The sequence below is a fragment of the Zingiber officinale genome, chromosome 5B (assembly GCF_018446385.1).
Source record: "Zingiber officinale cultivar Zhangliang chromosome 5B, Zo_v1.1, whole genome shotgun sequence".
Taxonomy (NCBI): Eukaryota; Viridiplantae; Streptophyta; class Magnoliopsida; order Zingiberales; family Zingiberaceae; genus Zingiber; species Zingiber officinale.
The window spans coordinates 136,341,765-136,368,623 of NC_055995.1; the positions used below are offsets into that span (position 1 = coordinate 136,341,765).

The 26,859-nt window shown below is 39.2% G+C and overlaps 4 protein-coding genes across 5 annotated transcripts; 3 read left to right on the forward strand and 1 right to left on the reverse strand.

Moving 5' to 3' along the window:
* Positions 1 to 6,113: 6,113 nt before the first annotated feature.
* Positions 6,114 to 8,690, forward strand: LOC121986225 (hexokinase-2-like). Its single transcript, XM_042540090.1, has 9 exons — positions 6,114 to 6,532; positions 6,727 to 6,877; positions 6,960 to 7,142; positions 7,224 to 7,298; positions 7,367 to 7,522; positions 7,606 to 7,704; positions 7,777 to 7,907; positions 7,966 to 8,047; positions 8,121 to 8,690. Exons 1-9 carry the CDS (start codon positions 6,261 to 6,263, stop codon positions 8,475 to 8,477), a joined length of 1,506 nt encoding a protein of 501 aa, XP_042396024.1. The 5' UTR covers positions 6,114 to 6,260; the 3' UTR covers positions 8,478 to 8,690.
* Positions 8,691 to 9,585: 895 nt separating this feature from the next.
* Positions 9,586 to 15,807, reverse strand: LOC121986226 (protein unc-13 homolog). Of its 2 annotated transcripts, none has more exons than XM_042540092.1 (6): positions 15,181 to 15,807; positions 13,068 to 13,937; positions 12,293 to 12,748; positions 10,994 to 11,183; positions 9,968 to 10,909; positions 9,586 to 9,865 (listed from the first exon to the last, which is right to left on the reverse strand). In XM_042540092.1, the coding sequence occupies exons 1-5, from the start codon at positions 15,682 to 15,684 to the stop codon at positions 9,990 to 9,992; spliced, it is 2,940 nt and encodes a 979-aa protein (XP_042396026.1). In that variant the 5' UTR covers positions 15,685 to 15,807; the 3' UTR covers positions 9,586 to 9,865; positions 9,968 to 9,989. The 2 variants fall into 2 exon arrangements, with proteins under 2 accessions (XP_042396026.1, XP_042396025.1); XM_042540091.1 differs by having other exon boundaries at positions 9,586 to 9,868.
* A 4,988-nt stretch (positions 15,808 to 20,795) lies between these two features.
* LOC121986227 (chaperone protein ClpB1-like) lies at positions 20,796 to 24,402 on the forward strand. The gene is made up of 7 exons (XM_042540093.1): positions 20,796 to 22,017; positions 22,225 to 22,406; positions 22,499 to 22,780; positions 22,862 to 23,202; positions 23,281 to 23,560; positions 23,645 to 23,842; positions 23,931 to 24,402. Exons 1-7 carry the CDS (start codon positions 20,859 to 20,861, stop codon positions 24,243 to 24,245), a joined length of 2,757 nt encoding a protein of 918 aa, XP_042396027.1. The 5' UTR covers positions 20,796 to 20,858; the 3' UTR covers positions 24,246 to 24,402.
* A 160-nt stretch (positions 24,403 to 24,562) lies between these two features.
* Positions 24,563 to 26,640, forward strand: LOC121986228 (GDSL esterase/lipase At5g45670-like). Its single transcript, XM_042540094.1, has 5 exons — positions 24,563 to 25,010; positions 25,446 to 25,570; positions 25,655 to 25,900; positions 25,981 to 26,233; positions 26,303 to 26,640. Exons 1-5 carry the CDS (start codon positions 24,563 to 24,565, stop codon positions 26,524 to 26,526), a joined length of 1,296 nt encoding a protein of 431 aa, XP_042396028.1. The 3' UTR covers positions 26,527 to 26,640.
* Positions 26,641 to 26,859: the final 219 nt, after the last annotated feature.

A 26,859-nucleotide genomic window follows, 5' to 3' on the forward strand; every position in this document is an offset into this window, starting at 1 on the left:
CAACACTATAAGCAAGTTCCTCTTCATCAGGTGAAGGAGGATCTGTTTCTATAACGGAGAATAGCCCTAGCGTAGTAAGCCAAAATTTCATCCGTTGTTGCCAACATCTGAAGTTTTGCCCGAAAAATTTCTCGGGTCTGGCGTTAGCCTCATCAGACCCCGTTACCCTATCATTCATCATGTCTATTGATGTTTACAATAAATTCTCTAAGATTGTTGTTTGATAGGAGAGTACTAGCACGGTAGTAAATTGCACCAAAATAGTAAGCATGCAATAAACAGGTAAATAAAAGAATAAGATTCAGAAATTGATATCTTCCGGTTGAAGCGTCAGCGTGCCGACTGTCCTTAGAGAATTTATTGCCGCCCACGGTGCAAAGGCTCTTTGGTAAAATTCTCCCAAGATCCGACAACCACTCGCGTCGTTCGTAGGTGCACTCCAAGACGAACGTCGCACTCGGACTCAACCTCAGATGGCGGAAACCAAGCCTCAAGACAAGGAAAAACTCTCGGAAAAGGCGGAAACCAAGCCTCAGGACAAGGAAAAACTCTCGGAAAAGAAGAAGACAGTGCACGCATACACAGAGAGGAAAGGAGAGAAAGTAGACTGCTTGAGAGTGAATGAATAATACTGCTTGAGTGCGCAGGTATTTATTCACCCTGAAGCAGTAGCACTGCTTCGCGAGCGAACCAATGCCACTGCTTTCGCCAGCGAAAAGGCTGGCAAAAACAAACCAGGTCGCCTATGAGTGTGAAGCCCACGAGCTGGAGATTTGCATCCCCCTTGCGCGCGATGATCGCTCGTGCGTCGCGCTCGGTTTATAGATTTCTGGCTCGAACCCCCCGAAACCACCTGATTTGAGTTCGACCCGTGCATGCGTGTAGGTCCCCTTAACATTGCTAAACAAGGATGGAAGGGCTACATATATAAGTTCTTCCAACCTTCTTGGCTTAGCAATGTGGGACTAAATGCATACACATATGCATTACCATAACAACTAAAACCAAGAAAAATACTTTGAATTAAACTCAAAACTCAACAGTTTTCTAGTGAATTTCGCTCCCCCTCAACCCAGTCCCCCAATGCTCCCCCACTACTGAAGATATCATCGCCGATTATCACCGCAACCCCTCCCCCCACTAGGGTGACCAAGAGCGACTTTTTGGTCGTGTGTAGTTGGGAGCAGACCACAAGGTCGAGCGAGGCGGTCGCAGACGACCTCGTGTCCCAGCAAGGCAGCCTCAAGTGACCTTTGGTCGAGCGTGGCCGCCCTTAGGTGGACAGGCGTTGCGGCCGTGAGAAACTTCACGACCTCCCAGATCTTGTAGATATCTTACCTGCGGACTAGAATCGGAGGACTGGAATAACCTCTGCTATTGGCGACTGGAATTTGAGAGGACTAAACTCTGCCGTCGAAGACTAGAATCTGAGAGGACTGAGCTTTGTTGTGGACAACTGCATTTGAGAGATTGAAATCCACATGACCTTCTGGATTAGGGTTTAGTAATTAAAATGGGACTTAAAACTGATTGATTCTACTATAGGAATGGGATAATCTAGAATTTTGATATAAACTGTATGAAATTTAACTATACCAAAAATTTGGTATAGCTATATTTTGGTATACCGAAGTGTTTATATACTGAAAATTTAGAATACCGATGTCTCAGCATGCCAAAAATTCAGTATAATTCTTTTATAAATTATTTTGCAGTGCTAGATTTTGAAAACCAACACTAGTGTTATCTACCGAAAACATTACTGAGAACTATCGAGAACGTCCACGCTCCCCCTTGCCAATGTGGGGAGAATTGACGCACAGAGCTCCATTTGCTAGGCTCACGTCGACGCCGTGGTGAGAGAGCTCAAACAGAGTTGTGCGACGCCCATCAGGAAACTAAGATAGGTGGCGGACATGATGATTGTGGAGATGCACACCGGACTCATCTATGAGGACGACACCAAGTTAACGATGTAGCGAGGGGAGAGTGGGGGAATATTGGAGAGCATTGAGTTTTTTATTTTAAAATCAAACACCACTAAATAATTTATAAAAGAATTATATCGAAAATTTAATATACCGAAGTTTCGGTATACCAAATTTTTATATACAAAAATTTCGATATACATTATTTTTGGTATGATTAAATTCATATCGTTCATATAAATTGTTTGATCGATCTTTTGGTATTATCGATATACCAATTTTTTTTTAAAAAAAAAATACTTATTGTCTTTGTGGGAGGATTGCTATGAGGGGGTGTGTGAGGAGCATTGCCTCTTGGTGAGGTACTGATCAGGGTGGAGTTGATTCGATCGTTACAGAGTTGATTGGAAAATAGTTTTCTATGTGATGACCTGTTCGATTTCATAATTTACCTTTCAACATATAATTATGGGACCAATTGTATACAGCACACAGGGTCAACACATAACTTTTGGTATAAAATTAAATAAAAATTCTATTTATTAGTTATCCCTATTTCTTCTCCAATAATAGAGGTCTTTTATGACTCATCCTCGTAACGGATCCGAGTGGAAGGGCTTATGAGATATATATATTTTAGAAAATTTGAGTCTGACATTGAAATTATGAGACATGGCACCTTGTTTGAACTTACTAACTTATCCATATGAGGGGCTATAAGACATTGTAATATACTTTCTACAGGGTTACATCTAATATTGTACAATTTAGAAGTAATTTCTAGTGAATAAATTCCCAGGGTTATATTTTTATTATTCATTAGAGATTGTTGAATATACCTTTGTGCACCAAGGTATATGATACAAACAAAAGTTTGTGTTCTTTTGTTGACCATGCCTTTTTGCATACTTGTGTTCTTTTGTCTAGATCTCCCTCTAACTAGATAGCGAGTAATCACGAGACCTGAGTGGTGATGTAGCAAGCACTAATGTAAATTACATTATTGTAGCACTCATGAGATCTGATGATAATGGAAAAAAAATAATAATAATTAATCAGGTAACGTCGAGTCTGGGATGATCGATCCGATCTCACGAAAGTTTCCTACCGATCATCAGGATAAATCGGGAAACACTCGTAGTGTGCAGTCCAGGAGTCTAACATTCTTTAGTTGCGTGTCCCATTTAGAGAAAAAATTCTTACAAATTTATCATAGTTAAGGTTCGAACCACGGGTACTTACTTAGGTAATAACCTGAATACCTTATCGTTACACAATAACCCCGAGGGCGATCTGATCATACTGAATTGTGGCAGAAGGTGAATATGCTCACCCCCAGTGCCTCCGCCAACCCGTCCCAAGATCAACACGGAGGACGTAAATCACAGACGACTACTAACCTTTGGAATAATGACTAGTATATAAGGAAAATATTTATCTTGGCTTTATTGAGATTCGAATACTAAATCTTATTATGATAACATCTCATGCGCTAACAATTAAATCCATCCAAGGAGACGATCTGATCATACTGAAGGACCATCAGCAAGAGAGTATTGCTCAAAATATTTGAACTGATACTCCTCTGAGGCTAGCTACCGTGGAGTCTGCAACATCTGAGGTCAACTTTATTCCGTTGTATAATCAACCATGCAATCAACTTCAATTAGCAGGCAACTTGTCTAGCTCACTAGAATAAATTTGGCTTGGTGATGTGAGATTTATTGGAAAACGATAATATTTTTAAAAAGAAGAATCTTCGCAACATGCATATATTCATTCCGTATCTTATGAACAAGGCAATGTTTGTTGGGGGCGTCTGTCTGGAAATTTGGATAAGATTTAGGGATAAAATTGCAAAAAGAACACTACCGGTGCCCTAATCCGAACACGGTCCGTTAGCCCAAACCAACCGATGCTTGGATATCGAGACCATTTCAGTATTTGGTCCGTTATTTTAGAGTTGAAGCAAAATTAAAAGGAGGGGTTTTTTTTAAGGTAAAATTATAAAGGATAAGGATGTCGTAAGCTCATTCATATCAGATATCATATTTAAAGATTTTATCCTAAATTTTAAATAGGGTAGTGAAAATTGAATATTCAAATTTAATAAAATAAATTTTTTTCTTAAATTATACATTTTAGATAGGTAAACTGGTATGATACTCTAAACTAGGTAAATTATTAAAAGATTTTTTTTTAAAAAAAAACTTTTATTTTATTATGAGAGTATCTATACTTTTAACATTATTGTAGTAGTTAATTATAGTTGAAGTAGTTGTAAATAGTGATTTTGATGGTTTTAAAATAATTGTGATAAAATTTAAATTACTTTGACTAAGTTTGTAATAAAATATTTTGATATAATAATATTCAAAAAAAAAAGGTAAGATTTAGATATTAAGATTTTAAAGTTTAGTTATAATTATTTTAATAAAGCTTAAATAATTTTGACCAAGTTAATAAATAATATTTTAATATAATAATATTTTGTATATAATAATTTTGATTAAAATGATATATCCGATTTCTCAAGTTATAGCCGCCACTGAGTAAAGATTCAATTTGATATTTGATAGTCAATCATACATAGGAGCTTGACAACTCGCAGAGAAGGCAGCTAGTCGAGGTGGGTATTGTTAAGTTAGAGCCTTTTATTATAGGATGTGGACGTGAACAGCTTGCTAAGCACTTTGAGTTCTTTAAAGACAGAGAGATTCATTGAAACTTTGAACCTAAAAGATACTGAAAAATAGCCAGGAGAATGGAATGGCCTATCTGACATTTTCTTTCTATTATTTATCCAAAGAAGGTCAGAAGCTCAAGACTGAGTGGAAGAATGCTCAGTTGAATTCACTATAATAACATTGGAAGTAAGGTTTGTTTTCGTGTTGTAGTAAATATCTTGTAGCTGTTACACATTGTAGTAATTAGTATCAATTTCCATTCTATTTGAACAAAGTATAAGAAAAAGTATGTTTTTTCTTCTTTCCCACAATTATCTAGATAAATTAAAAAAAAACTCATTTTCTATCTTTGTCAAACTTATTTGATTTCCTTCCATTATTTTCCATCAATGAAATGTAAACATAGCTTAAGATCGGAGAAAGGTGAAAGCATTTGAAATATTGCACCGACAAAAGTTGAATCAATTCAATCAATGCAACTAAACTATTTTACAAATTGCGTTTGTGCTTATATCAATATTTCACACCAATACATTGCGTGATTCTACGTACTTCATTGAGTCATAATACTAAACAAGCTAATCTTTAAAATGAAGTGGATGTTGAGCTTATTATATAAGCACATGTTAAGGAATAAAAAGAGGTTAACACTATAAAAAAAAGCAATCACTCTTTTTTAGTTGGTATCCAAGCCTAATCACTTTTTCTTTAAGAGACGGAGAAGTTTAGGCTTATTGACACATCAAGTAGTTTAGTTAGGGTTGGCATGGAGGCCTATCAAGGCCAATGAAAGTGGTATTGAGATGCTCAAAAGCATGATGGATATCTTTCTATATTGCTATCAAAGAATAAGGTAGGTTTATTTTAATTCCTTGTCAATTAAAATGATATTATAAATGTCATAGTCTAAACTTTATATCATCAAGGGTGAAGTGGCTAATTCCTTGATGCTCTTGCTCCACAAAGTTTGTATTTATTTATTTTAGCCCCTATAAGTTATGCTTGGATGGTTAAGGGAATGGAAGCTTTTGAGGTGGGCCTATTTTTTATTTGGAAGTGGAATGTGACTTGTTGATCTATAAAGCTGTTAGATTAAAAATAATTGCTAAAGAAAAAAAAATTGGAAGTTTTGTTCTAAAGAGAATGCATGTTCCTAATGAAAATATAGGAGATGATGGTTGGAAAAATAGAATTAAAAGAGATTCTTGTGTAATTAATTGAGTTGGAACCTTCAAAAGAATGTTTAACACGTATTAATCAATTAAATCGAAGAAAAATAACAATTTGAAGTGGGTGCGAAAGCCTAATTGTTGATATTAAAATGTTAAAATACTTATTTTATTTTTGACAACATGAAAATAGTTTAGAAGGTATTAATGGAATATCGGGTAGCATTTTAAAAAATATTATTAAATGCTAGGGGGCATCTTGAAAATTGTTCTTGATTTTGCTTGCTGGCTCTTCCTTTGTGCAGAACAAATTAAATTCCAGCTTAAGAATCTGTTCTCCCTCCAAGATCGTTCCTTTTCCACTTCTCGATCCTAATCAGGGTGGAAAAGGGCTCACGACATCACCAAAATCCCATCTTGCTGCTGTTCTTAGATCGTCCCGGGCCGGGCTCGTCGGAGAAACTGCCTCCTCGGCGATGGTGAAGGGAGCGGTCGCGACGGCGGTGACTTGTGCGGCGGCGGCGTGCGCGGTGACGGCCCTCGTCGCGGGGCAGCGGGCGCAGAGCTCCGTCCTCTGGTCTCACGTCGAAGCCGTGGTGAGAGAGCTCGAGGAGAGCTGCGCCACGCCCATCAAGAAACTGCGGCAGGTGGCGGACGCGATGGCGGTGGAGATGCACGCCGGACTCGCCTCCGAGGGCGGCACCAAGCTGAAGATGCTGATCAGCTACGTCGACAACCTTCCCACCGGGTAACCTCCCGCTCGCCCGTCTCTTCCTTTCCCAAATCCACAAAAAGTTGCCCATTTTTGCCATTTGTGAACTGTCGTTTTCCTTTCTCTGAAGAATTACGCTATCATTTTCCCATTCAGACTTGAACGAGCTCGATAAGTAAAAAAATAAGCTTAACACAAGATACAAAACTCCTGGAATCTTACTCTTGCAGGGATGAGACAGGACTGTTCTATGCATTGGACCTTGGCGGAACCAACTTCCGGGTCCTGCGAGTGCAACTCGGAGGGAAGGAGGGCCGAGTTGTCAAGCAAGAATTCGAGGAGGTTTCAATTCCTCCACAACTCATGACTGGAGGCTCAGACGTAACTGAAATGCTTAAAAAGTTGTATTCTTTTTCTCCTTCAATTTGTAGAACATCTAAATTCCTCTGCTCCATGTTTCTAGGAACTGTTTGATTTTATCGCTTCGGCTTTAGCGCGGTTCGTCGCTTCTGAAGGCGAAGACTATCACCTTCCTGTCGGTAGACAGAGGGAGCTCGGCTTCACCTTTTCTTTTCCGGTGAGGCAAATCTCCATAGGATCAGGCACTCTTGTTAAATGGACAAAAGGTTTCAATATCGATGCCACGGTAATCTAAACCTCCATCTACCTCTCCGAAGCAATCGTGCATATCGATGAGGTTGAGTTGATGGCCTTGTCGATGTTGCAGGTAGGGGAAGATGTGGTGGCTGAATTGGCCAGGGCCATGGAGAGACAAGGCCTTAATATGCGAGTGTCGGCTTTGGTGAGTTCTTTGCTCTTGGTTAGCAATTCCTTGTGTGATGAACTCGACGAGTAGTTCTTTCGGTGTAGGTTAACGATACGATCGGAACGTTGGCCGGAGGGAGATACCATGATGAAGATGTAGTTGCCGCAGTGATATTGGGCACCGGCACGAATGCAGCTTACGTAGAGCGAGCCGAGGCGATTCCTAAATGGCGTGGACTCTTGCCCAAATCAGGAGACATGGTGAGAAATTAAACATACGAAAACATCGAGCACACACTTGAATTGTTTGTTTATTAACCTGTTTTTTTTTTCTGATCATCTAGGTTATCAATATGGAGTGGGGAAATTTTAGCTCAGCTCATCTACCTGTAACAGAATATGATCGAGCATTGGACGATGAGAGCTTGAACCCCGGTGAACAGGTGAGACTCGCCGACATGGCCTGACTTATTTCGATCGTAAAATTCGAGCTTCACGACGTCCGGCAATGGCAGATTTACGAGAAGTTGATCTCCGGAATGTACTTGGGAGAGATAGTACGAAGAATTCTCCTGAGATTGGCCAAGGAAGCTGCCCTTTTCGGAGAGACTGTGCCTGAAAAACTACTAGTTCCATTCGTACTGAGGTATATGTATGACTTTGCTTATGCAGATTTCTACAAATTTTGAATGAGATATTTGCAGGACTCCGGTGATGTCTGCCATGCATCATGATAGATCATCCGATCTTGATGTTGTTGGGACAAAACTGAAAGATGAATTGGGGGTACGATCATCATTGTTGCATAGATTTCGATATCCGCTTGATCACAAAATCCGTGTTTGCCTTTGAGTTCCAGATATCGAGCACTTCTCTCCGAGTCAGAAAAGTGGTGGTTCAGATATGTGAGGTCGTCGCGAGACGCAGCGGATGCTTAGCTGCCGCCGGGATCGTCGGCATCATGAAGAAAGTTGGCCGTGATGATGCAGGGGAGGAAGGGAGTCGCGTTCCGAGGACGGTTATTGCGATGGACGGTGGACTTTACGAGCATTACGCAATGGTCAGTGCGACGGTGCAGTGCACGGTGAAGGAGATGCTAGGAGAAGAGGCCACGGATTCGGTCGTCATCAAGATGGCGAACGATGGCTCTGGCGTCGGAGCGGCTCTCCTTGCTGCCTCGCACTCTCAGTACCTGGAGCTTGAGCAGTCCCAGTGAGGCCTCTGTGCCACTGGCCCTGTTTCATGGGAATTCGATTCTCTGTTTAAGATTGCTGTAAGCTATAATAATGGAGGAGGCCACGTATGGCCTTCCCAACTCACGCAAGGAAGAAGAGAGGATGCTCATGTTGTTTATCATGCAACATGACTGCGCATTGAGTTTTAATTTTCCATTTAAGACAAGTCCGGGCTTTGCCCGACTAATCCTAAAGTTAGATCGTCTCTCTGATTCACCTATTGAATAAACTGAACCCTAAATTTATCTCACAAGTTAAGATGAGTATTACAAATAAATTAAAGAAATACAATAGATGACATTTGTTGAAATAGTTACTGATGCACGAGGTAGACATTAATTCGAACCCCAAACCTCAAGTCGATAGCACCTCATGCGCTAACCACTACAAGACTCTATGTAAGATGTATTAACCCAACAATATTACTGCATACACCCAATTATAAATTCTCTTCGTTAGCTTACAACAAATACAAACTTGTAAGTTCTTTTTGTTAGTTCACAACTCTGTAATCAGATGAGTTCATCACAATGTCAGTAAACAACAAATGCAAACTCATGCATTCTCTTGTTATTCTCGCTGTTGGTTCACAACAAATTATCCTTGTTAATTCACAACAAATGCAAACTTCTAAATTTCTCTGTAGTTGATGACTATATTAAACTAAGTAATCATGATTTTACTTTCTAACAAGTTAAACTCAAAAGCAAATGATACTGTTGCTGAACAAGGCATGAGGAATGGTGATAGTCCTTTTTCACAGGTAGAGAATGAACATTGATCCAAAGACAACAAAGAGAATAAAAAGAATCAGTTTCTGGATATACACATCAATGGATGGTTTCTTGGAACACATTCTAGCTGTTTCTTCTAACTCAAAAGTCAGATAAATTGGTTCAAGTTGGGGGTTTTCTGATTTTGTATCAAAAACAATATTCCATCATCTGATAGTCATTTGCAAACACAATCTCCAGCTGCAATGCAGTACATATATAACAGCACATAACACAGGAGTGTGGGCTACTAAATCGAACATATGATGCCACTTTTTCACAAACAGTTGATCTTTTTAACTTATCAAAGCATAGATTACAAAGCTAGAGAAAACCATATTAGGAACCAAAACAATGAGGTACAATGTCGTTGTAACTAGACAGAAAGAATACAACTAAATGTGGTATAGACATCCTACCCTTAGGAACATCACAGTTAACCGAAAAGAACCATATAAATGTGCCAAACTTATACCTGGTCAATCATCTAGTTGCTGCATCATCACCATTGGTCTCGAATGGATCACAGAAGTAAATCATATGGTGCAGGTCAGGGACATAAGGGGTGCCCTTGAAATGTCAAAACCAGCGCATATCTTCTGCATAATAGTGGCAAGAATGCAGAAATCAAATTTATCTGAATGAGGAATATAGTTGGGACATCTTCGTTAAAAATCTAAACGGCTAGCAACAGTTACCTTCCAAAAACACAGTGAGAGGTTACAGCTTTTTAGGAAGGTTGTAAGTTTTCTTTAAGAACCTTGTGGCAGCCTCGTCGTTTCTGTGGCATAACACCCGTAAAACAGTATTGGCCTCTGTAGGGCTCCAGTTCCCTGTGGTTGGAGGCAGTGGATACCTTGATTTGAGTGAAGCGCCATTTGTCTCAGCGATCAAACGCTTGAATCGCTCAATGAGACTCTCAGTATCAGCATGGAACAGAGGCAGCACATTTTTCACTTGTGATGAAGCTTTTTCAACCAGTTCTTGAGGTAATCCATCCCCACCAGCCAGATACATCTCCTTCAGGGAGCCAAAATCTTCCTCGATTATCTGTGCATCTTGACGGGAGAACACACGCATTGGCCCACCGGCTAGGACAACCAGCAGAAATCCATCACAAGAGGATTTCATAAGTGCAGTTATGACACGGTTTCTTACCCTGTTGTGCACAGTACTGGATATAGTCTCCAGCACAGGATCAAGTGACGTTATAAAAGGGTCAATTCTTGAAGAAGCAATCTCACCCATGTACAAGGCATCCCAGAGAACATGACTCAAGTCATGGAAGATCACTTTGTAAGCTGTCATCTCACATAGTTGGAGAATTCCTTCCTGACAGGAGGCTAGAGTAAGTTGGAAACTGATATTTAACCCATTTGTTATATCTGCTTGTGCTGATTCGACATTCCGTAAACAAGTTATTATTTTCTTCTCTAGATTCTCTAACTCTGTCCGTATGTACTGAAGTGAATTCATGCGAACACATAGATGTGATAGACCAAAAGAATCACTATCTCTTGATCCAACCTGCGATCTCCTTTTTGGCAAATTCTGTGGCTTCTCTTTTTTCTTCCACAGTTTCGAACCAACTTCGCATCTGGTCAGGGCAGGCAATGCAGGCATAAAACTTCCTCGTGTACCTAAACAGAGGGAGAAACCTATTGCTTACCAACTAATACTACCTCCAGCCAATTCAACTAATTTGCAGTTTACATGGCACTTACCACATCCAGACTTCACCTTTATCGCATAGTGTTGTAGACTTTTATCAACTTCTACCAACAAATCAGGAAGTAAGTCTCGATGCATTGGTATAGGCAGTTGAAAAAAGGCATCGAGTGTCTCATTAATTAGCCGTAGAACTTCAGTTGCAGAAGGAGCACAGTTCTCCCTATTTGCTCCTGGGTTCCAGTTCTGCAGCAATGTTTGAAAATACAATATTGATCATCCAATATGAGAAATGAAGTTGATAAAATATGATTAACTGGGCAACAGTTTATTTACAACCAGAAAAGCAAATCCTGCATTTGAAAACCCTACTAAAAGATAGGAAACAGAGTTATGAATTGTTAATAAAAAATTCCAGGTAGATGTCATCAGCCTTTCACACAAGAATATAGATATCTTGGATCAATTATTCAACAAGAAGGAAATGGAGAAGAGTTTCTAGAGATTTTGTGATTGTCATGAATAAACATTTTATATGGTTATGGTGAGACATGTCACACTTTATCAATGAGAGTACACTTTTATAAATAAAAAAAGAGGTGGGTAATTAGAAAGTGTCACATATAAAAGGGAAAAGAATTGCAAAAAAGAAGATATGCTAAGATGGTAATGTCAGGTGACAATAAAAATAAATGTAAATAAAATGCCTATACCAAGAATAATTAAGTTGAATCAATTAAACTTAAAGGTGCAAGGAATAGAGAAGATCATAGAAAATTCCACTGCTGTAATTAAAGTGGTTTTAAGGGATCTGAATATTTCTATTGATTTATTATTGCATGAGATCAATGGAGGAACAAGATCCTTGTAGCTGAATTCCAAATACATGAGACTAATTGAAAAGTCTTTTACCCAATTTCATATCTGCAACCAGATAGGGAGGTGATAATGAATATAATATAGTAATTTCACCAAATCACTCAATAAGACATTTTTTTCTATGCCATGTAACAAGTTAGACGACTGATATCTGTGCTCTAGCTTGAAGAGTACTCTTAGAATAAATAGATTTCATGTCATATTCATTGGGTTGCTATGTAAGAGGTTTACACATATAGTGTAGATATTCACATATCCAACTTATTCAACTGTTCTTCCCCTCTCAATTCTCCCATGAACAAGATGCTCCACAGAATGGTATGAAGTTGGAGAAACATTGGACACTGGAACAATCAATGTGTGTATTCATTCCTATCATAAGTGGTGTTGGTCTAACCATGAATAAAAACCAATGCTAAACCAAAATTTACAACCTTCAAGGAATATTTCGCACATATGTTAAACAAAAGACAAACCTCTTGCTGAAAGTTTCGTTCAGTCCATTCCTTTAGCCTGTCTACTCTTGTCTTGATCCACACCTTAACAAGATTAGCAATCGCGGATTCAGCCTCATAAGGTGGCATCTCCCGGATTAGTGACTTGCCTCCATCCTCACTGTCAACAGAATCTTCAACTGCAATATGCACAAGATTCTTCTCTAGCTTATCTGCAGCTCTAAGTACTTGAACTGCATCAGGCGTAAGTTCCGTAACACCAGATATGAACTGCTTTAGTTCATTTCCATAACAAGAATGTAGTGTAGCAACAGCAACACCTGCAGCAAGCGGATGCCATTTCTTCAATATTGGACTGAACAATTCTTTTTCTTTGTTTGCCAGTTCACCAATGTCCTTTGCCAGGATGGACAAAACAGGAGTAGGATTGTTCTGGTTCTTTGAAGATCGCCTGCTGGAGTCTGCTTGTTCCATTTTCTGCACAAAATAAAAGGAATGATAATTAATAGGGCAGTGTGATTTCATGAACACAAACCAACCATTTATTAACTATTCCATCGAGATAAAACACGAGAATGTATTATTGACTGTTCTCTTGCATGGGAACTATGGAATTTGGATTAATGAGCAGGGAATATTGTCATTTCCTGTATGGAGCATGGCCTGTTAAGCAGAACGTGGTTTAAATGATTGATTCATACTCGTCTACCCAATGTATTAAACTAGTGATGAAGGCATGTGCAAAAGAGAAGTAAGCATGCCCAGAGAGCTAAATACAAACTTGAGAAGATCTTACTTGGGCAAAAGCAGTACGAAGTGATGATCTGATATAAGTATCAACTCTATTACGCGCTACATCAGTCTCTTCCCTCCTCTTACGCCGATATTCATTGGAAATATCTTCAACCAACACCTTCGCAGCAGATAATCCTAATGATAGGATACCTTGCATAAATTCAATGTTACTAGCATTAAAAGTATCATGGTAAGCAAGAAGTCTTTTCTCCGTCCACCCCAATATGGAACTCAAAGTTGAACTCAGAATCTTTGAATAACCTGGATCTTTTGTTGTTTTTGCATCTTTTGCAACATCAGCCATATGATTATCAGATTCAAGCAGCAGATCAATTTCTACTTGATCAGTTGTAACAAACCGGTGAAACAATACCCAAGTAAAGCAGAGATTGTGAAGCATCTGGTTTATACCAAGGATGACCCAAGTCTTCTTTATCAACTCTAAAACCTCCTCAATTTCCTCGATGATTGAGCCATCCTCGCTGACATCAAAACAAGATTCCAGCAACATTTGGTAAAGGTAAAGATTGAGAGGAACACCATCAGCCCAGTGACAACAATCTGAGGCAGATCTGTCAGGGGATCTACAGGCAAGGGACATAACAGCGCTACGTAACACTTGCATTGACTCTGAATTTTTTCCAGTTTCAAGCAACTTGTCATGCGCTCCACGTATGATTTGTCTAAGCCGTTGTGCTGAAGCATCTGACTTCTCTATTGGAACGAGAGGATGCACTAGTAAACCAGCCTCAAGAACCTTTAAGTTTCTATGCTGCCAGGCTTCATATTCATGCTGGTCTGGAAAATCAGAAGCCTTGAATTGCTGCAATAATTCTAGAGGTAGAACCATTGACTCCATGCGCTTCCCAAGCTATTACGATGAACTTAAGTTAAAAGATACCAAGTAAACAGAATATTTACAAATTATTGAACGATATGGCATCTGCATAAAATCAGTACAGATAAACAAACCATGTCGGCATGATGTCAGGAAAATAGGGAGGCATAGAAATTAAACAATATTATTCGTGATATAGAAGTTTGGCCATTGGGTTCCAACCTATATCAAAAAGTTCAACTCCAAGGAAAGATACAACCTCAATAAACTAGTTAGTTCCTTTTACTAGGTGAAACTGTCAGTGCCAGTCAAAAGCCTAGATGAAAATTTGAAGCATTGTATTATCATTTGGCATCTAGATATGTAGAAATCTTGTCAATATAGATTTGAACTAAAATCTGTTCTTTGTTCTTTTTTTCCAGGTCATAATAAAACAAAATCATATCTTGTCTATCAATAGGCAATTATATAGTTAAAAAGCAGGAAATCCTTTACAGACCGCTAAGGGCTACCAAACCAGTCTGTTCACTGTTGAAATTCTTTGTTTGAGGACTAATGTACTACAAAATTATGAAGTGAAGTAAACTACAAAATAAGAAACATCGGCAATTTCCACCACTATATGGAGTTAGCTACGTGGATCTTGCTCTGCCATTGAACTCCATGAAAGGTAAGAAAATGACCATAAAAAGCAAACATTCCAAGCAGCGACAATACTCTACTGGTGATATGTGTACAAAACTATCATCTCATTTTATTCTTGTATGGATACCAACTCAATAAACACTTTTTTCCAGAGTTAGGAAGTAAGGATGAAAACTGAAACAGCAGAAGCATAAAAGATCATAGTGAATACATTTAATCACATAAGCACATCCAACACCGCACACATATCAATCAAGAAAATAAAGTAAACCACTCATGGAGTCAGGATTCAAAATTAAATTTTTGGAAAAGGTAATTTGGGCTGAACGCAAGATGTTCAGATCAACTGGATCAGAAGGAAACCAAAGAAGAATGAGAAAATTTAACATGCAAGAGGGGTACCCCTAGATCTATGATCTAGTTTCAATAAATCGCAACTAGATCCACAGACTCAGATCTCCAGCTGATACTTTCGATAAATTATATAAAGCTCGTGGAAACTCACCATTTGTTCTATCACTTAAACAAGTCAGATCAGTTGATAAAAATCAAAAAGTACAATGACAATGAGGAAGTGGTTGAGAGCAACTGGTTCGGAAGCAATCCGTCTGCTCGGAAGAGAGAAGATCACCTGCCCGGCTGCAATCCGAAGCAATCCCTTCCGGATCCGCGAATCCGTCTGCTCGGAAACCCCCATCTGCAACCTCATGAGTTCAGCAACCGTGGCGGGCTTCCGCGCAGGCTTGGAGGGGGTGGTCTCCTTGCCGGGGTTCGCCTTCTTGCCCGAGGACGACTTGAGCCCGAGAGCCTTCTTCATCTTGCTGGCAGCGGTGGAGGTAAGCGACCTCTGCAGAGAGGAAGGCGTCGCGGCGGAGGAGGAAGAGGAGGAGGAGAGGGTGGAAGATGGGGGCGTCCGCTCGGACTGGGGGATGTAGGTGAGTGGCTTGGAGCCGGTTGTACGGCAGGATGCAACGAAGATCTCGTAGGCGGTCTCGCGGAGATCGGCGTCCGAAAGGGTGACGCCGAGGGAGCCGAAGGGAGAGGGGAGGTCGGAGGAGGAGGGAGCCATGGCGACGGAGGAGGAGGAGGTGCCGTTGGCGTGGCCGAGGCTTGCTCCGCGTAAGAGACGAGACATCACCGACCGACAGCGGGGAAGCTTTTCTCGCTTTGTGCTGCCGCTGTTGTTGCTCTGTGGCTGCTTTCGCTTTCAGCTTTGGGACGGGAGGCGATGTAGAATAATAGAGTCATGGTTCTTACTAAAGTTAAGAAATTAGGGGAGAAAAAAATATATATAACAAGAAATCTTTATGTAATTATTAAATTATTAAAATAGTTCAAACTTTTAAGATTTTAATGAAATAAGTATGAATTTTCATTTTCAACAAATTTACCCAACAACTTTTATAGGCAAGAAAAAAATAAATTTTAAAAAATACTATTTATAAAATTTAAATTTAGAAAATAAATAAAGTAGCTAATGTAGTATGAAATATAAAATTTAAGATAAAATATTTAATTAAAGAATCTGGTGTAAAACCTTACCTTAGCTGATATAAGATGTTAAAATTAATTATTTTTTAAAATTTAACTTGATTATAAATATTATATAAAAAATTTATTTATCTTGTCAATATTATTTAAATTTAATAACCATAACTTTAAAAAGATTAAAATTATCATAAAATTATTATAGCAATTATTTAGTGGTGGTTACAATAGCCGTAAAATGACTACCATAAAGTTATACCATAAAAGGAATTATTTATTATCACAAAACAAGTTTATGTACTGACTACATTGGTAAAATATTTATGTTTGATTAAATTACGAAGGACGTACGTTTTTTTATTCGAAGAAACGCCCTATGTTAATTCCTTTTAATAATATAATTATTTTTAGTACTATTTTTATTATTATCTTATCTCTTGTCTAAATTGAATTGTAATAGTTATAAAATTATATCTGTCACATAGTTAATAGCAATTATGATTTTGTACCTTAAACATGAGGAAAAAAATTTAAAATAAATTATTGGAAGTCTCTAAAAAAAAAATTAAACTATATTTTTAGTTTAAAATTGGACATTACTAATTCCATCCCATAATTAATAATATAAATATATGAAGGAACTTCAAATTGATATATTAAACATTTCATGACTCAACTCAATTAAAAATTATCATCTTTTAAAATTTAAAATTTAATATTAATATTATAATAATTAGAGTTTCATAACTACAGTTGCTAAAATGTAACTAGATTTCGATAAAACAAGACGTCTTGTTAATTTTTTCCCATAAAAACACTATACATAAAACACCTTTTGAACTTTGTTAAAAAAGGTGCCCTTTTAACTTTTGTCTATTTTTATCATGCTAATTAGTATAATAATATTAATATAAGAGTATTTTCTAGATGAAAAATATATTAAAATATTTTTATGATTTTTTAAAAGAAACAATTCTATTAATTAGGAATGCCTTTTTAATTTTTATCCATTTTTATTTTTATAAGAAATATGATATTTTTTAAAAATATATAAAGCAAATTTATAATAATTTAACTAATATATTTTTTTTAAAAAAAAAAACTTGAAAATGTATGTTATAATAAATCAAACATAAAAAAAAAACATGTTTATAAGAAAAATCAAAGTATACATTTATTAAAAGTTTATGTTAAATATAATCACAATTCAAACAATATAAATCAAATTTTTTTTTAGAAAAAAAAAACATTGACTCCTTACCTCGTGGCCATTGTTCAGATATAAGTTGTCAATATTCATTAATCATTCATCTAATAAAATGTTAGTCACATAATATGATTACATTCTCTTTCTCAAGAATTCATAATAGTTTTCTCTTATTGCATAGAAACATTGATACTTAGGAGGATTAGAGATCATTTATAAGTTTACAATAAATTCAAATTTATCACAATGTTAAATTTAAAATTTATTGAGTATCTATAATTTCAAATTGCTTAGGGCCATATTGCTTGTAAAAAAGTCATATAAGTTTCCATTTCGACTATTAAAAAGATATTATATTGTCTATCCGATATCTAGTGAAACAACAAAACTTTTAATATTTTTTCATCTCATCCAAATTCTTTAAATTTTTAAAAAATAGTCTAAATTTTTGATAAAAAAAAATAAAAGCACCAAATTATAACCATCCAATTGAGGGAGAGACATATATTCCATTAGATATTCTCATCTAGTCATCTCTTATGCAAATTTATGAAAATACTCAAATTATCCTATTCCAATGCATATTCACGTGTTCCCATCATTAGAATATTCACATCAATTTTTTATCATTATATCTAAAATTTAAGATAAACATTCATTTTATTAAATTTAGACAATTATTTTTCATTATACATTACCTAAGATATCCTAAAATATCCATTATCTTTATTTTTTATTATTATTATATTTATAAAATGAGTAAAAGAAGAAATTAAAAGAAGGAATGGAATGAGAAAGATTGAAAAAAAATATTATTTTATTTTTAGGATAGAAATTTCATTCCTAAATTTAAAAAATTATTATTCATCAAAATTTAAGGAATAGATAGGATAACTGATGTAATTTTTTTTAATTATCATATCTAAAATTTAAAATAAAATTTTTAGATAAGATAGCTAAGCTTTCATTTGACTATTTGTATTAAATGTATTAATAAAATATTACGTGATACAAAATAAATTTATTTTCTTAAATTATCTTTAGAAGCATAGAAACAGTGTATAACTTTTGTATTTATTTGATGGTGATTAATATCCAATGACCAATAATTATCCAAAAATTATGGATGGATCAATAAGCAAGAATGTATCAAAAGAAGCGTTAGGTGCAATTATGCAGTGGATACCGTGTCAATGTCGTTTGGAAAACCAAGAGCGGCAGATATAATTAAAACCATTGCACTTATAGAAAATTCTAACTATCGCCATCAATGCTGATAATGGTGTGGGAAATCACCAACTCATTTTTTTTTATTATTAAGAGCAGACTAGCATTTTATTATTATTTTTTTAGAAATGTTCTTTTAATTTTACACAATTTGGAACTGTTCTTTTAATTTTTATATAAAAAAATCGAATACCGGACAATAGCATTCAATAAAAAAAAATCAATATGTTTATGCGAAGAAAAAAGAACTACTGAATGTACACTTCTTAATCTTCCTCCACGTGAAGATAGTGCCAGTGTATTAGAATAAACGGAGAGAAAAAGCTGTCTTTGAGATTCTTTCACTTGTTTACTTTGATTTTTTATTAGGGATGGAGGAAATCTTTATTTATTTATCATATTAATAAAAATTTTATTGGTGAATATTTTTCACACATTAATGAGATGAGCACATCAGAAATTTGTTTATTTATTTAATTAATTTTATATGTATTAAATAAATATAAATAAATTCTAACCAAAATGAATATCAAATTTACTCATAAATATTTACTTCATTTATAACCTTACAAACGAGATCTAAAGGGAAGATGAAGGATATTATAATAATCTTCCATTTATCTACTTCCCCCTTACTCTTGCCCTACCCAAACACAATCATTCCAAGAAGAAACTAAACTATTGCCGGTTTGAAGAACCAGTTCAGCTGTCAGAACTGGTAGAGCCTTCTACTGGCCATGCAGCAGAGAAGGTAGCATTTTTGTCTCTTCTTTTTTCTCGTATATTTATGAGGAGAAGCAACAAAGAGCTACTGCCCTTATCTCTGAATGATTCAGTTGGTAGATTTTAAGAAAAGTACTATAAAAAAATGAAGAGGCTTCGTTACACTTATGAACGATTTAGATCAAATCAAAATCAGATAAGATGGGTATTAAAGTCCTAAAATTTGGTAAGAGACAGAGAGAGAGAAGAACATGGTGGGGGCACTCTTGTTGAGGCTGGCAAAAGGTGGTTGATTAGATTAACTTCAATCACAGCTGCAGATGGCTACTACCCGTGACTTGTCTTTGGAGTTTGGACAACAGCTTATGGATGATCATACAGAACCAAAGTATCTTGGACCTATTATAACTAAGAATTTCAAGATTTGCCTTGTGGAATGAGAGGAACGAAATGATTCTAGATATTAGAATGAAATGAATATATTCCTTTCAAAAAGAACACAGAAAATAAGGAATAAGATCTAAAATAACGGGAAGAAGATGTGAATTTTCCAAGGACAGAAAATATTTTAGGTATCAAATGTCTGAAATGATGTTTTAGTTGGTGCATAAGAGTTTGAGAAGCAAAACTTTTACTAAAGGCCAAGAGAAATAAATCTTCTTTGCAGTATGGCATTAAGAATCTTATCCAATGAGAAAAATTCTTGTATTTTTGCGGTGACAATAAATTTGGGGAAAAAGAATGAAAGTTGCTTCTCACCTACAGAATAAGCATGCAATGTCTCAAATGAATTATATTTGGTACGTGAGAGTTGATAAGAAAGCTCTTTTTCAAGGAATTAAGCTGAAGCAATCAAATTATCTATCACAGTGAAAGATGAAAAAAAAATCGTGACTTGTATAGATCTATAGATCCTTATACCTCCTACCCCCTTTATCTTCTTTCATTGCTTAGTTTACTAGTGCAATTCCTTCTATGCTGTTGAAATGAATAACTCGGCAATAGATTTTTCATGTAACTGTCTAAAAGGTAGAACATCACAATTTGGAACTCTACATAAGAAATCTATAATCCCAACAAGAAAAGCTTCAACTCACGGACATGGTTCGATAAATGAAGGTCGCAATGCAGTAATGATAATGAGAAAGATCAATAACAGCACAGTATGAATCGCCAATGACATAGTAGAAGATTAATATAAGTAAGGTGATTCATTCACACACCGCCGTTTCTCTTCGAACACAGCAGGTCGAAGGAGGAGATGCCTAATAGCTCTAATACAAAGAAAGATTGCACCAAACTAGATTAGGCAGCATGAGGAAGAAAGATCGCACCTATATCCCAGCGATCTCCCATCTCGAAAGGATGAAAAAGGGGAGCGACCAGCGGCCGAAGCGTCTCTACGATCGGCGAGCTTGGAACGCCGACAGATCCGGCGATGGTGGGAGGACTCGAGGCAGCCTCTTAAAAGCCCAATGGGCTAAGCCTGTTTCTTATAATCCCAGTTCAGGATGTTTCGGGATCGCTGGATGTGTACCACGTGTCGGTATTCATCTCCCGGGCCTTCCCGAAGCATCTTCACTTTCCTATTTTCATGAAGTCCAGGCTTTTCCTTTCGCCACGAAGCAGCAGCAGTTGCAGAAGGAAATTGCAAGCGATCCGCCATGAATCCGGACAAGTTCACGCACAAGACCAACGAGGCGCTGGTGTCCGCCCGCGAGCTCGCCCTCGAATCCGGCCACGCCCAGTTCACTCCGCTCCACCTTGCCTCAGTCCTCGTCGCCGATCGTCAGGGCCTCCTCCCCCAGGCCCTTGCTAACGCCTCTGGAGGCGACGGGGACTCCGCCGTCCAGTCGTTCGAGCGCGTTGTTTCTTCCGCCCTCAAAAAGCTTCCTTCCCAATCCCCGCCCCCTGACGATGTCCCCGTCGCTACATCCCTCGTCAAGGCTATTCGCCGCGCGCAGTCTTCTCAGAAGTCCCGTGGGGACTCCCACCTCGCCGTAGACCAGCTAATCCTAGGCCTACTGGAGGATTCTCAGATTGCAGATATCCTCAAGGAGGCCGGCATCAGCGCTGCCCGAGTCCGCGCCGAAGTCGAGAAGCTACGCGGGAAGGAGGGGAAGAAGGTGGAGAGCGCGTCAGGGGATACCAACTTCCAGGCCCTTAAGACCTACGGCCGTGACCTTGTCGAGGTCGCTGGGAAACTCGACCCCGTCATTGGACGTGACGAGGAGATCCGCCGCGTCATCCGCATTCTCTCCCGGCGGACCAAAAATAATCCTGTTTTAATCGGTGAGCCAGGCGTCGGGAAAACGGCCGTCGTTGAGGGTCTTGCTCAGCGTATCGCTCGCGGGGATGTCCCGAGCAATCTGTTCGACGTTCACCTTGTGGCGCTAGACATGGGCGCCTTGATTGCTGGAGCCAAGTACCGCGGTGAATTTGAGGAGCGCGTCAAGGCGGTGCTCAAGGAAGTTGAGGAGGCTGAAGGCAAGGTCATTCTTTTCATTGACGAAATCCATTTGGTTCTTGGTGCAGGCCGAACCGAAGGTTCTATGGATGCTGCTAACCTCTTCAAGCCCATGCTTGCAAGAGGTCAGCTGCGATGCATTGGAGCTACGACATTAGAGGAGTATCGGAAGTATGTTGAGAAAGATGCTGCCTTTGAGCGCCGATTCCAGCAGGTGTACGTTGCTGAACCTAGCGTTGCCGACTCCATTAGCATCCTTCGAGGACTGAAGGAGAAGTTTGAAGGACACCATGGTGTTCGAATCCTCGATCGTGCCATTGTTGTTGCTGCTCAGTTATCACATCGCTATATCACTGGTAAATTTGAACCTTTGCATAGCATTAATTTGATTTGATTTGATTTTGAAAGAGTATTATGGATATACAACTATTAAAAGAAAATAAGGGATTATTACTCAGGATATCATTTTAGTTGATGAATGCAATTGTTATGCTTCTGGAAATTGAGTGCACTTTCTTAACAATTGGTCTCTGAGAGAATTGAATTCCTTTGTGTTGTCAAAGGGCGGCACCTTCCTGATAAGGCAATTGACTTGGTTGATGAGGCTTGTGCCAATGTAAGGGTTCAACTTGATAGTCAACCAGAGGAGATTGACAACTTGGAGAGGAAAAGGATTCAGTTGGAAGTTGAATTGCATGCGCTTGAGAAGGAGAAGGACAAGGCTAGTAAAGCAAGGCTAGTCGAGGTGGGCATTGTTAAATTAGATTCTTTTCTTATAGATCTATTTCGTTGTCTACGTAGTGTTCAAACAATGAATGTGGATATGCTCCTCACCAGGTTAAGAAGGAATTGGATGACTTGAGGGATAAGCTGCAACCATTAATGATGAAATACAGGAAGGAGAAGGAGAGGATTGATGAAATTCGCAAGTTGAAACAACGCCGAGAGGAGCTATTGATTGCTATGCAAGAGGCTGAGCGAAGGGGGAATCTGCCTCGTGTTGCTGACATCAAGTTTGGAGCATTGCAAGAGATAGATGTGGCTATTGCAAAGCTTGAGGGTGATGCCAATGAAAATCTAATGCTCACAGAGACTGTTGGGCCTGAGCATATCGCAGAGGTATATGTTCAAGATCACAAAGCAGCTATACTTTGTCATCGTAAATCACTCTATTTTCTGAAGATTTGATATCTTTGTTAGGTGGTGAGCCGTTGGACAGGTATTCCGGTGACAAGGCTAGGGCAGAATGAGAAGGCAAGATTGATCGGCCTAGCAGAGAGGTTGCACAAGAGAGTAGTTGGTCAGAATCAGGCTGTTGATGCCGTAGCCGAAGCAGTTCTCCGGTCAAGAGCTGGCCTTGGCCGACCGCAGCAACCCACTGGCTCATTTCTCTTCTTAGGCCCCACTGGCGTTGGTAAAACAGAACTGGCAAAAGCTCTTGCAGAGCAATTGTTTGACGATGAGAATCTTCTCATCCGCATCGACATGTCAGAGTACATGGAACAACATTCAGTGGCACGTCTAATCGGTGCACCACCAGGGTGAGTAAAACTCCAAGCTTTATTCTGGATCTCCTTTGGCTACGCCTTCAAATGTGATTGCTTACTCCTAACTTTCAGGTATGTGGGTCATGAGGAAGGTGGGCAGTTGACTGAGGCGGTGAGGCGGAGGCCTTACAGCGTCATTCTCTTCGACGAAGTAGAGAAAGCTCATGTGGCTGTGTTCAATACGCTTCTTCAAGTTCTTGACGACGGGAGGTTAACTGATGGTCAAGGGAGAACTGTCGACTTCACTAACTCAGTTATTATCATGACCTCTAATCTTGGTGCTGAACACCTTCTTGCTGGAATGGTGGGAGAATCTTCTCTGCAGATTGCTAGGGAAAGAGTTATGCTTGAGGTGCTGATTCATCTAAAGATTCCTTTTATTCCATTGAAATCTTGAAATTCTTTATGGTTGATGTTATAAAATTAAATTATGCAGGTCAGGAAGCATTTTAGACCTGAGCTTCTTAATCGACTTGATGAGATAGTAATATTCGATCCACTATCTCATGATCAACTTAGAAAGGTGGCTAGGCTTCAGATGAAGGATATTGCTCGTCGTCTTGCTGAGAGAGGGATTGCATTGGCTATAACAGACGCTGCGTTGGACGTAGTTCTATCTGAATCCTACGATCCGGTAAACCCAGGCTTCCATCCTTTTTCTAGTTTGATTGTTTTGACAAAATGGAGGATTGACGAAGTGTGGTATCTATTTGACTTTCAAGGTCTACGGCGCAAGACCGATCAGGAGATGGCTAGAGAAGAAAGTTGTGACTCATATGTCCAAGATGCTCATACAAGGTGAGATCGATGAGAACTCAACTGTGTACATTGACGCAGTTCCAGGAAAGAAAGAGCTGTCTTACAAGGTGGAGAAGAATGGAGGTCTTGTGAATGCCGAGACGGGGCAGAAGTCGGACATCCTTATTGAGCTACCGGCGAATGGCAATTTGACAAGTGACGCGTCTCTGGCCGTGAAGAAAATGAAGGTGCTGCACGAGGAGGACGGAGTCGATGATGGAGAAATGGAAGAAGAGTAGACTGTTAGATGCTGAGAGGTGCTGCTGTTTGTAAGGTTTGCTGTTTTGCCTGGAAGCTGTACATGTCTGCTGTGGTGCTTGAGTTCCCTAATCATTCTCCTTCTTCCCAAAGCACAGTGATGATGGCCAATTAATTACTAGTTTGTTTTTTTCTTAATTAAACTAGTTGACCATATCTCGTTTTGGAACTTGAAAAGAGACAATACCTGAGAAGTCAATCCATAGTCAAGTCACACATTAGATATTTCAGTAGATTTTTCTATTCTAGAATATCTAATTCACACACCACCCTCCTAATTAACACAATTTATTAGATTATGCACTTGAATTATCAAAAACCAGAAGGAATAACAAAAAAAAAAAGGCTGGGCAGTGCCTGTCACACTGCATTTCCATTCAATACCTTCATTTACTTCTTCACCTACTCGCCTAATACTGCACCATCTTTCTATAAATTTTTGTTTTGCTGGTTCTGCTCTCATAACACTGCCCTCCTTATTCTTGACCGGCTCATTGCAATGGCGAGGTGGCCGGTGCTGCTGCTTCTGGTGGTTGTGCTGCTTTTAGTGTCGTCACCAGCGGGGACGGTGGCGGTGCGGCAAGTGCCGTGCTACTTCATCTTCGGCGACTCTCTGGTGGACAACGGCAACAACAACGGCATGGCGACGCTGGCTATCGCCAACTACCTGCCCTACGGCATCGATTTCCCCGGCGGCGGACCCAGCGGCCGCTTCAGCAACGGCTTGACCACCGTCGACGTTATCGGTATTAATTATACTGCTTTCTGACAAGAATGTTTTGTTTTTCCTCACTGGATTAATGATTTTTTGAGCTACGAATGTAAACTGGTATTTGTACTTACTGCTGTAGATCTTACCACTTTTGGCTTTCGTTTGCAAAGTAATCATGAAGAACAAACTGTGTCTGAATTAAGCTTATTATTTTTAATGGTGTTTTGAAGATAGATTGCCCAAATCTATCTGCATTATGAACTCCTCTGCCCTGTTTCGTTCATGGCAAGAACATGATTCTGAAACAAAATGAATAAATGCTGGTGTAGGTTCAAGAAATAAAGGTAGGCTTAAATCAGCACCTACCAAAAGGACTTCGGTAGTAAATGTAGCCCACAGAATCGCCCTTCCATGTGCATTAATTTCAAATAAAACACATTTTTTGTTGAATAAGATTCCATTAATTCAGCTTCTCTGTTGGGGTTTGATGACTTCATTCCTGCTTATGCCGACGCAAGCGGCCAAGCCCTGCTCGCCGGCGTCAATTTTGCCTCCGCCGCCGCCGGAATCAGGGAGGAAACTGGCCGGCAACTGGTTTGTATAATATGTGTCCGTCAATTTCTGTCAGTCGCAGCGAGAACGGAGTTGATCGGTTGAATTAACTTAACGAATACGCAGGGAGGTAGAATTCCCTTCAGCGGGCAGCTGCAGAACTACCAGCAGGCGGTGGAGCAGATGGTGAACCTGCTCGGCGACGAACACTCCGCCGCAACTCACCTCAGTAAATGCATCTTCACCGTCGGCATGGGCAGCAATGACTACCTCAACAACTACTTCATGCCCGCGTTCTACTCCACCGGCCAAGAGTTCTCGCCGGAGGAGTTCGCCGACGACCTCGTCCGCCAATACACTCAGCAGCTCAAAGTCCGGCGAATGTTCCTCTTTAGTCGTTTGAACAGAACCGGGCCTGTTTAGAACTCTCATATCGAGTTTTCTTGCCGTAGACTCTGTACGACTACGGGGCGAGGAAGGTGGCGCTGATCGGGCTGGGACGGATCGGGTGCAGCCCCAACGAGCTGGCCCGCGGCAGCACCAACGGCGTCGCTTGCATCGACCAGATTGACGGCGCCGTGCGGCTCTTCAACGCCAAGCTCGTCGGCCTGGTCGACCAGTTCAATACCTTGGACGGCGCGCACTTCACGTACATCAACGCCTTCGGCATCTTCGACGACGTCCTGAGGAACTCCTCCACTTACGGTAAGATTCACGGCGATCAACGGCGGTCGAACGTAGCTCGAGTGAATCAATGAGTTTTCTCTGTTTCAGGATTGAGGGTGACGAACAGGGGATGCTGCGGGGTGGGGAGGAACAATGGGCAGATCACCTGCTTGCCGTACCAGGCGCCGTGCACCAACCGGCACGAGTATCTCTTCTGGGACGCGTTCCATCCGTCGGAGGCGGCCAACATTATCTTTGCCCGGAGGAACTACCGAGCTCAGTCACCGGCGGACTGCTACCCCATGGACATTAGCACCCTTGCAAGGATATGATGAAGGAGCGATTAGTAAGATAATGGCTTTGTGTGGAATTAACTTGGAGTTAGTGATGCTAATGTCTATGTTTAGTGAGACTTTGATGATTAGTTTATGAGCTTAATTTTATAAGCGTTGTCTTGTGCTACAAACACTTTTTTGATAATTAACTTAGGAGATACGATCGTATAAAATAGGAATAAAATATATAAACGATTTTTTAAAGACATTTATAAAAATAAAATAGGACGGAAGAGCTTTCACGGGTGTGATGAAGTAATAAAATAATTAATAAAATAAATAGAAGAATTATAATTAGAATCTCAATAGAAAGTAATATTTTAAAGGTCG

Bases quoted from the DNA above. Each gene is read 5' to 3' on its own strand.
- LOC121986228 (XM_042540094.1), top strand. From the start codon at position 24,563: ATGCACTTGAATTATCAAAAACCAGAAGGAATAACAAAAAAAAAAAGG. The intron at 25,011-25,445 runs GTATTAATTATA...CCATTAATTCAG, and splicing joins GACCACCGTCGACGTTATCG to CTTCTCTGTTGGGGTTTGAT. The intron at 25,571-25,654 runs GTTTGTATAATA...ACGAATACGCAG, and splicing joins AGGAAACTGGCCGGCAACTG to GGAGGTAGAATTCCCTTCAG.
- LOC121986226 (XM_042540092.1), bottom strand. From the start codon at position 15,684: ATGTCTCGTCTCTTACGCGGAGCAAGCCTCGGCCACGCCAACGGCACC. The intron at 12,749-13,067 runs GTAAGATCTTCT...TATTTTGTGCAG, and splicing joins TTCGTACTGCTTTTGCCCAA to AAAATGGAACAAGCAGACTC. The intron at 11,184-12,292 runs GTTTGTCTTTTG...ACATTGCTGCAG, and splicing joins AACGAAACTTTCAGCAAGAG to AACTGGAACCCAGGAGCAAA.
- LOC121986227 (XM_042540093.1), top strand. From the start codon at position 20,859: ATGAATCCGGACAAGTTCACGCACAAGACCAACGAGGCGCTGGTGTCC. The intron at 22,407-22,498 runs GTGGGCATTGTT...GCTCCTCACCAG, and splicing joins GTAAAGCAAGGCTAGTCGAG to GTTAAGAAGGAATTGGATGA. The intron at 23,203-23,280 runs GTGAGTAAAACT...CCTAACTTTCAG, and splicing joins CTAATCGGTGCACCACCAGG to GTATGTGGGTCATGAGGAAG.
- LOC121986225 (XM_042540090.1), top strand. From the start codon at position 6,261: ATGGTGAAGGGAGCGGTCGCGACGGCGGTGACTTGTGCGGCGGCGGCG. The intron at 6,878-6,959 runs GTAACTGAAATG...CCATGTTTCTAG, and splicing joins TCATGACTGGAGGCTCAGAC to GAACTGTTTGATTTTATCGC. The intron at 7,908-7,965 runs GTATATGTATGA...AGATATTTGCAG, and splicing joins CTAGTTCCATTCGTACTGAG to GACTCCGGTGATGTCTGCCA.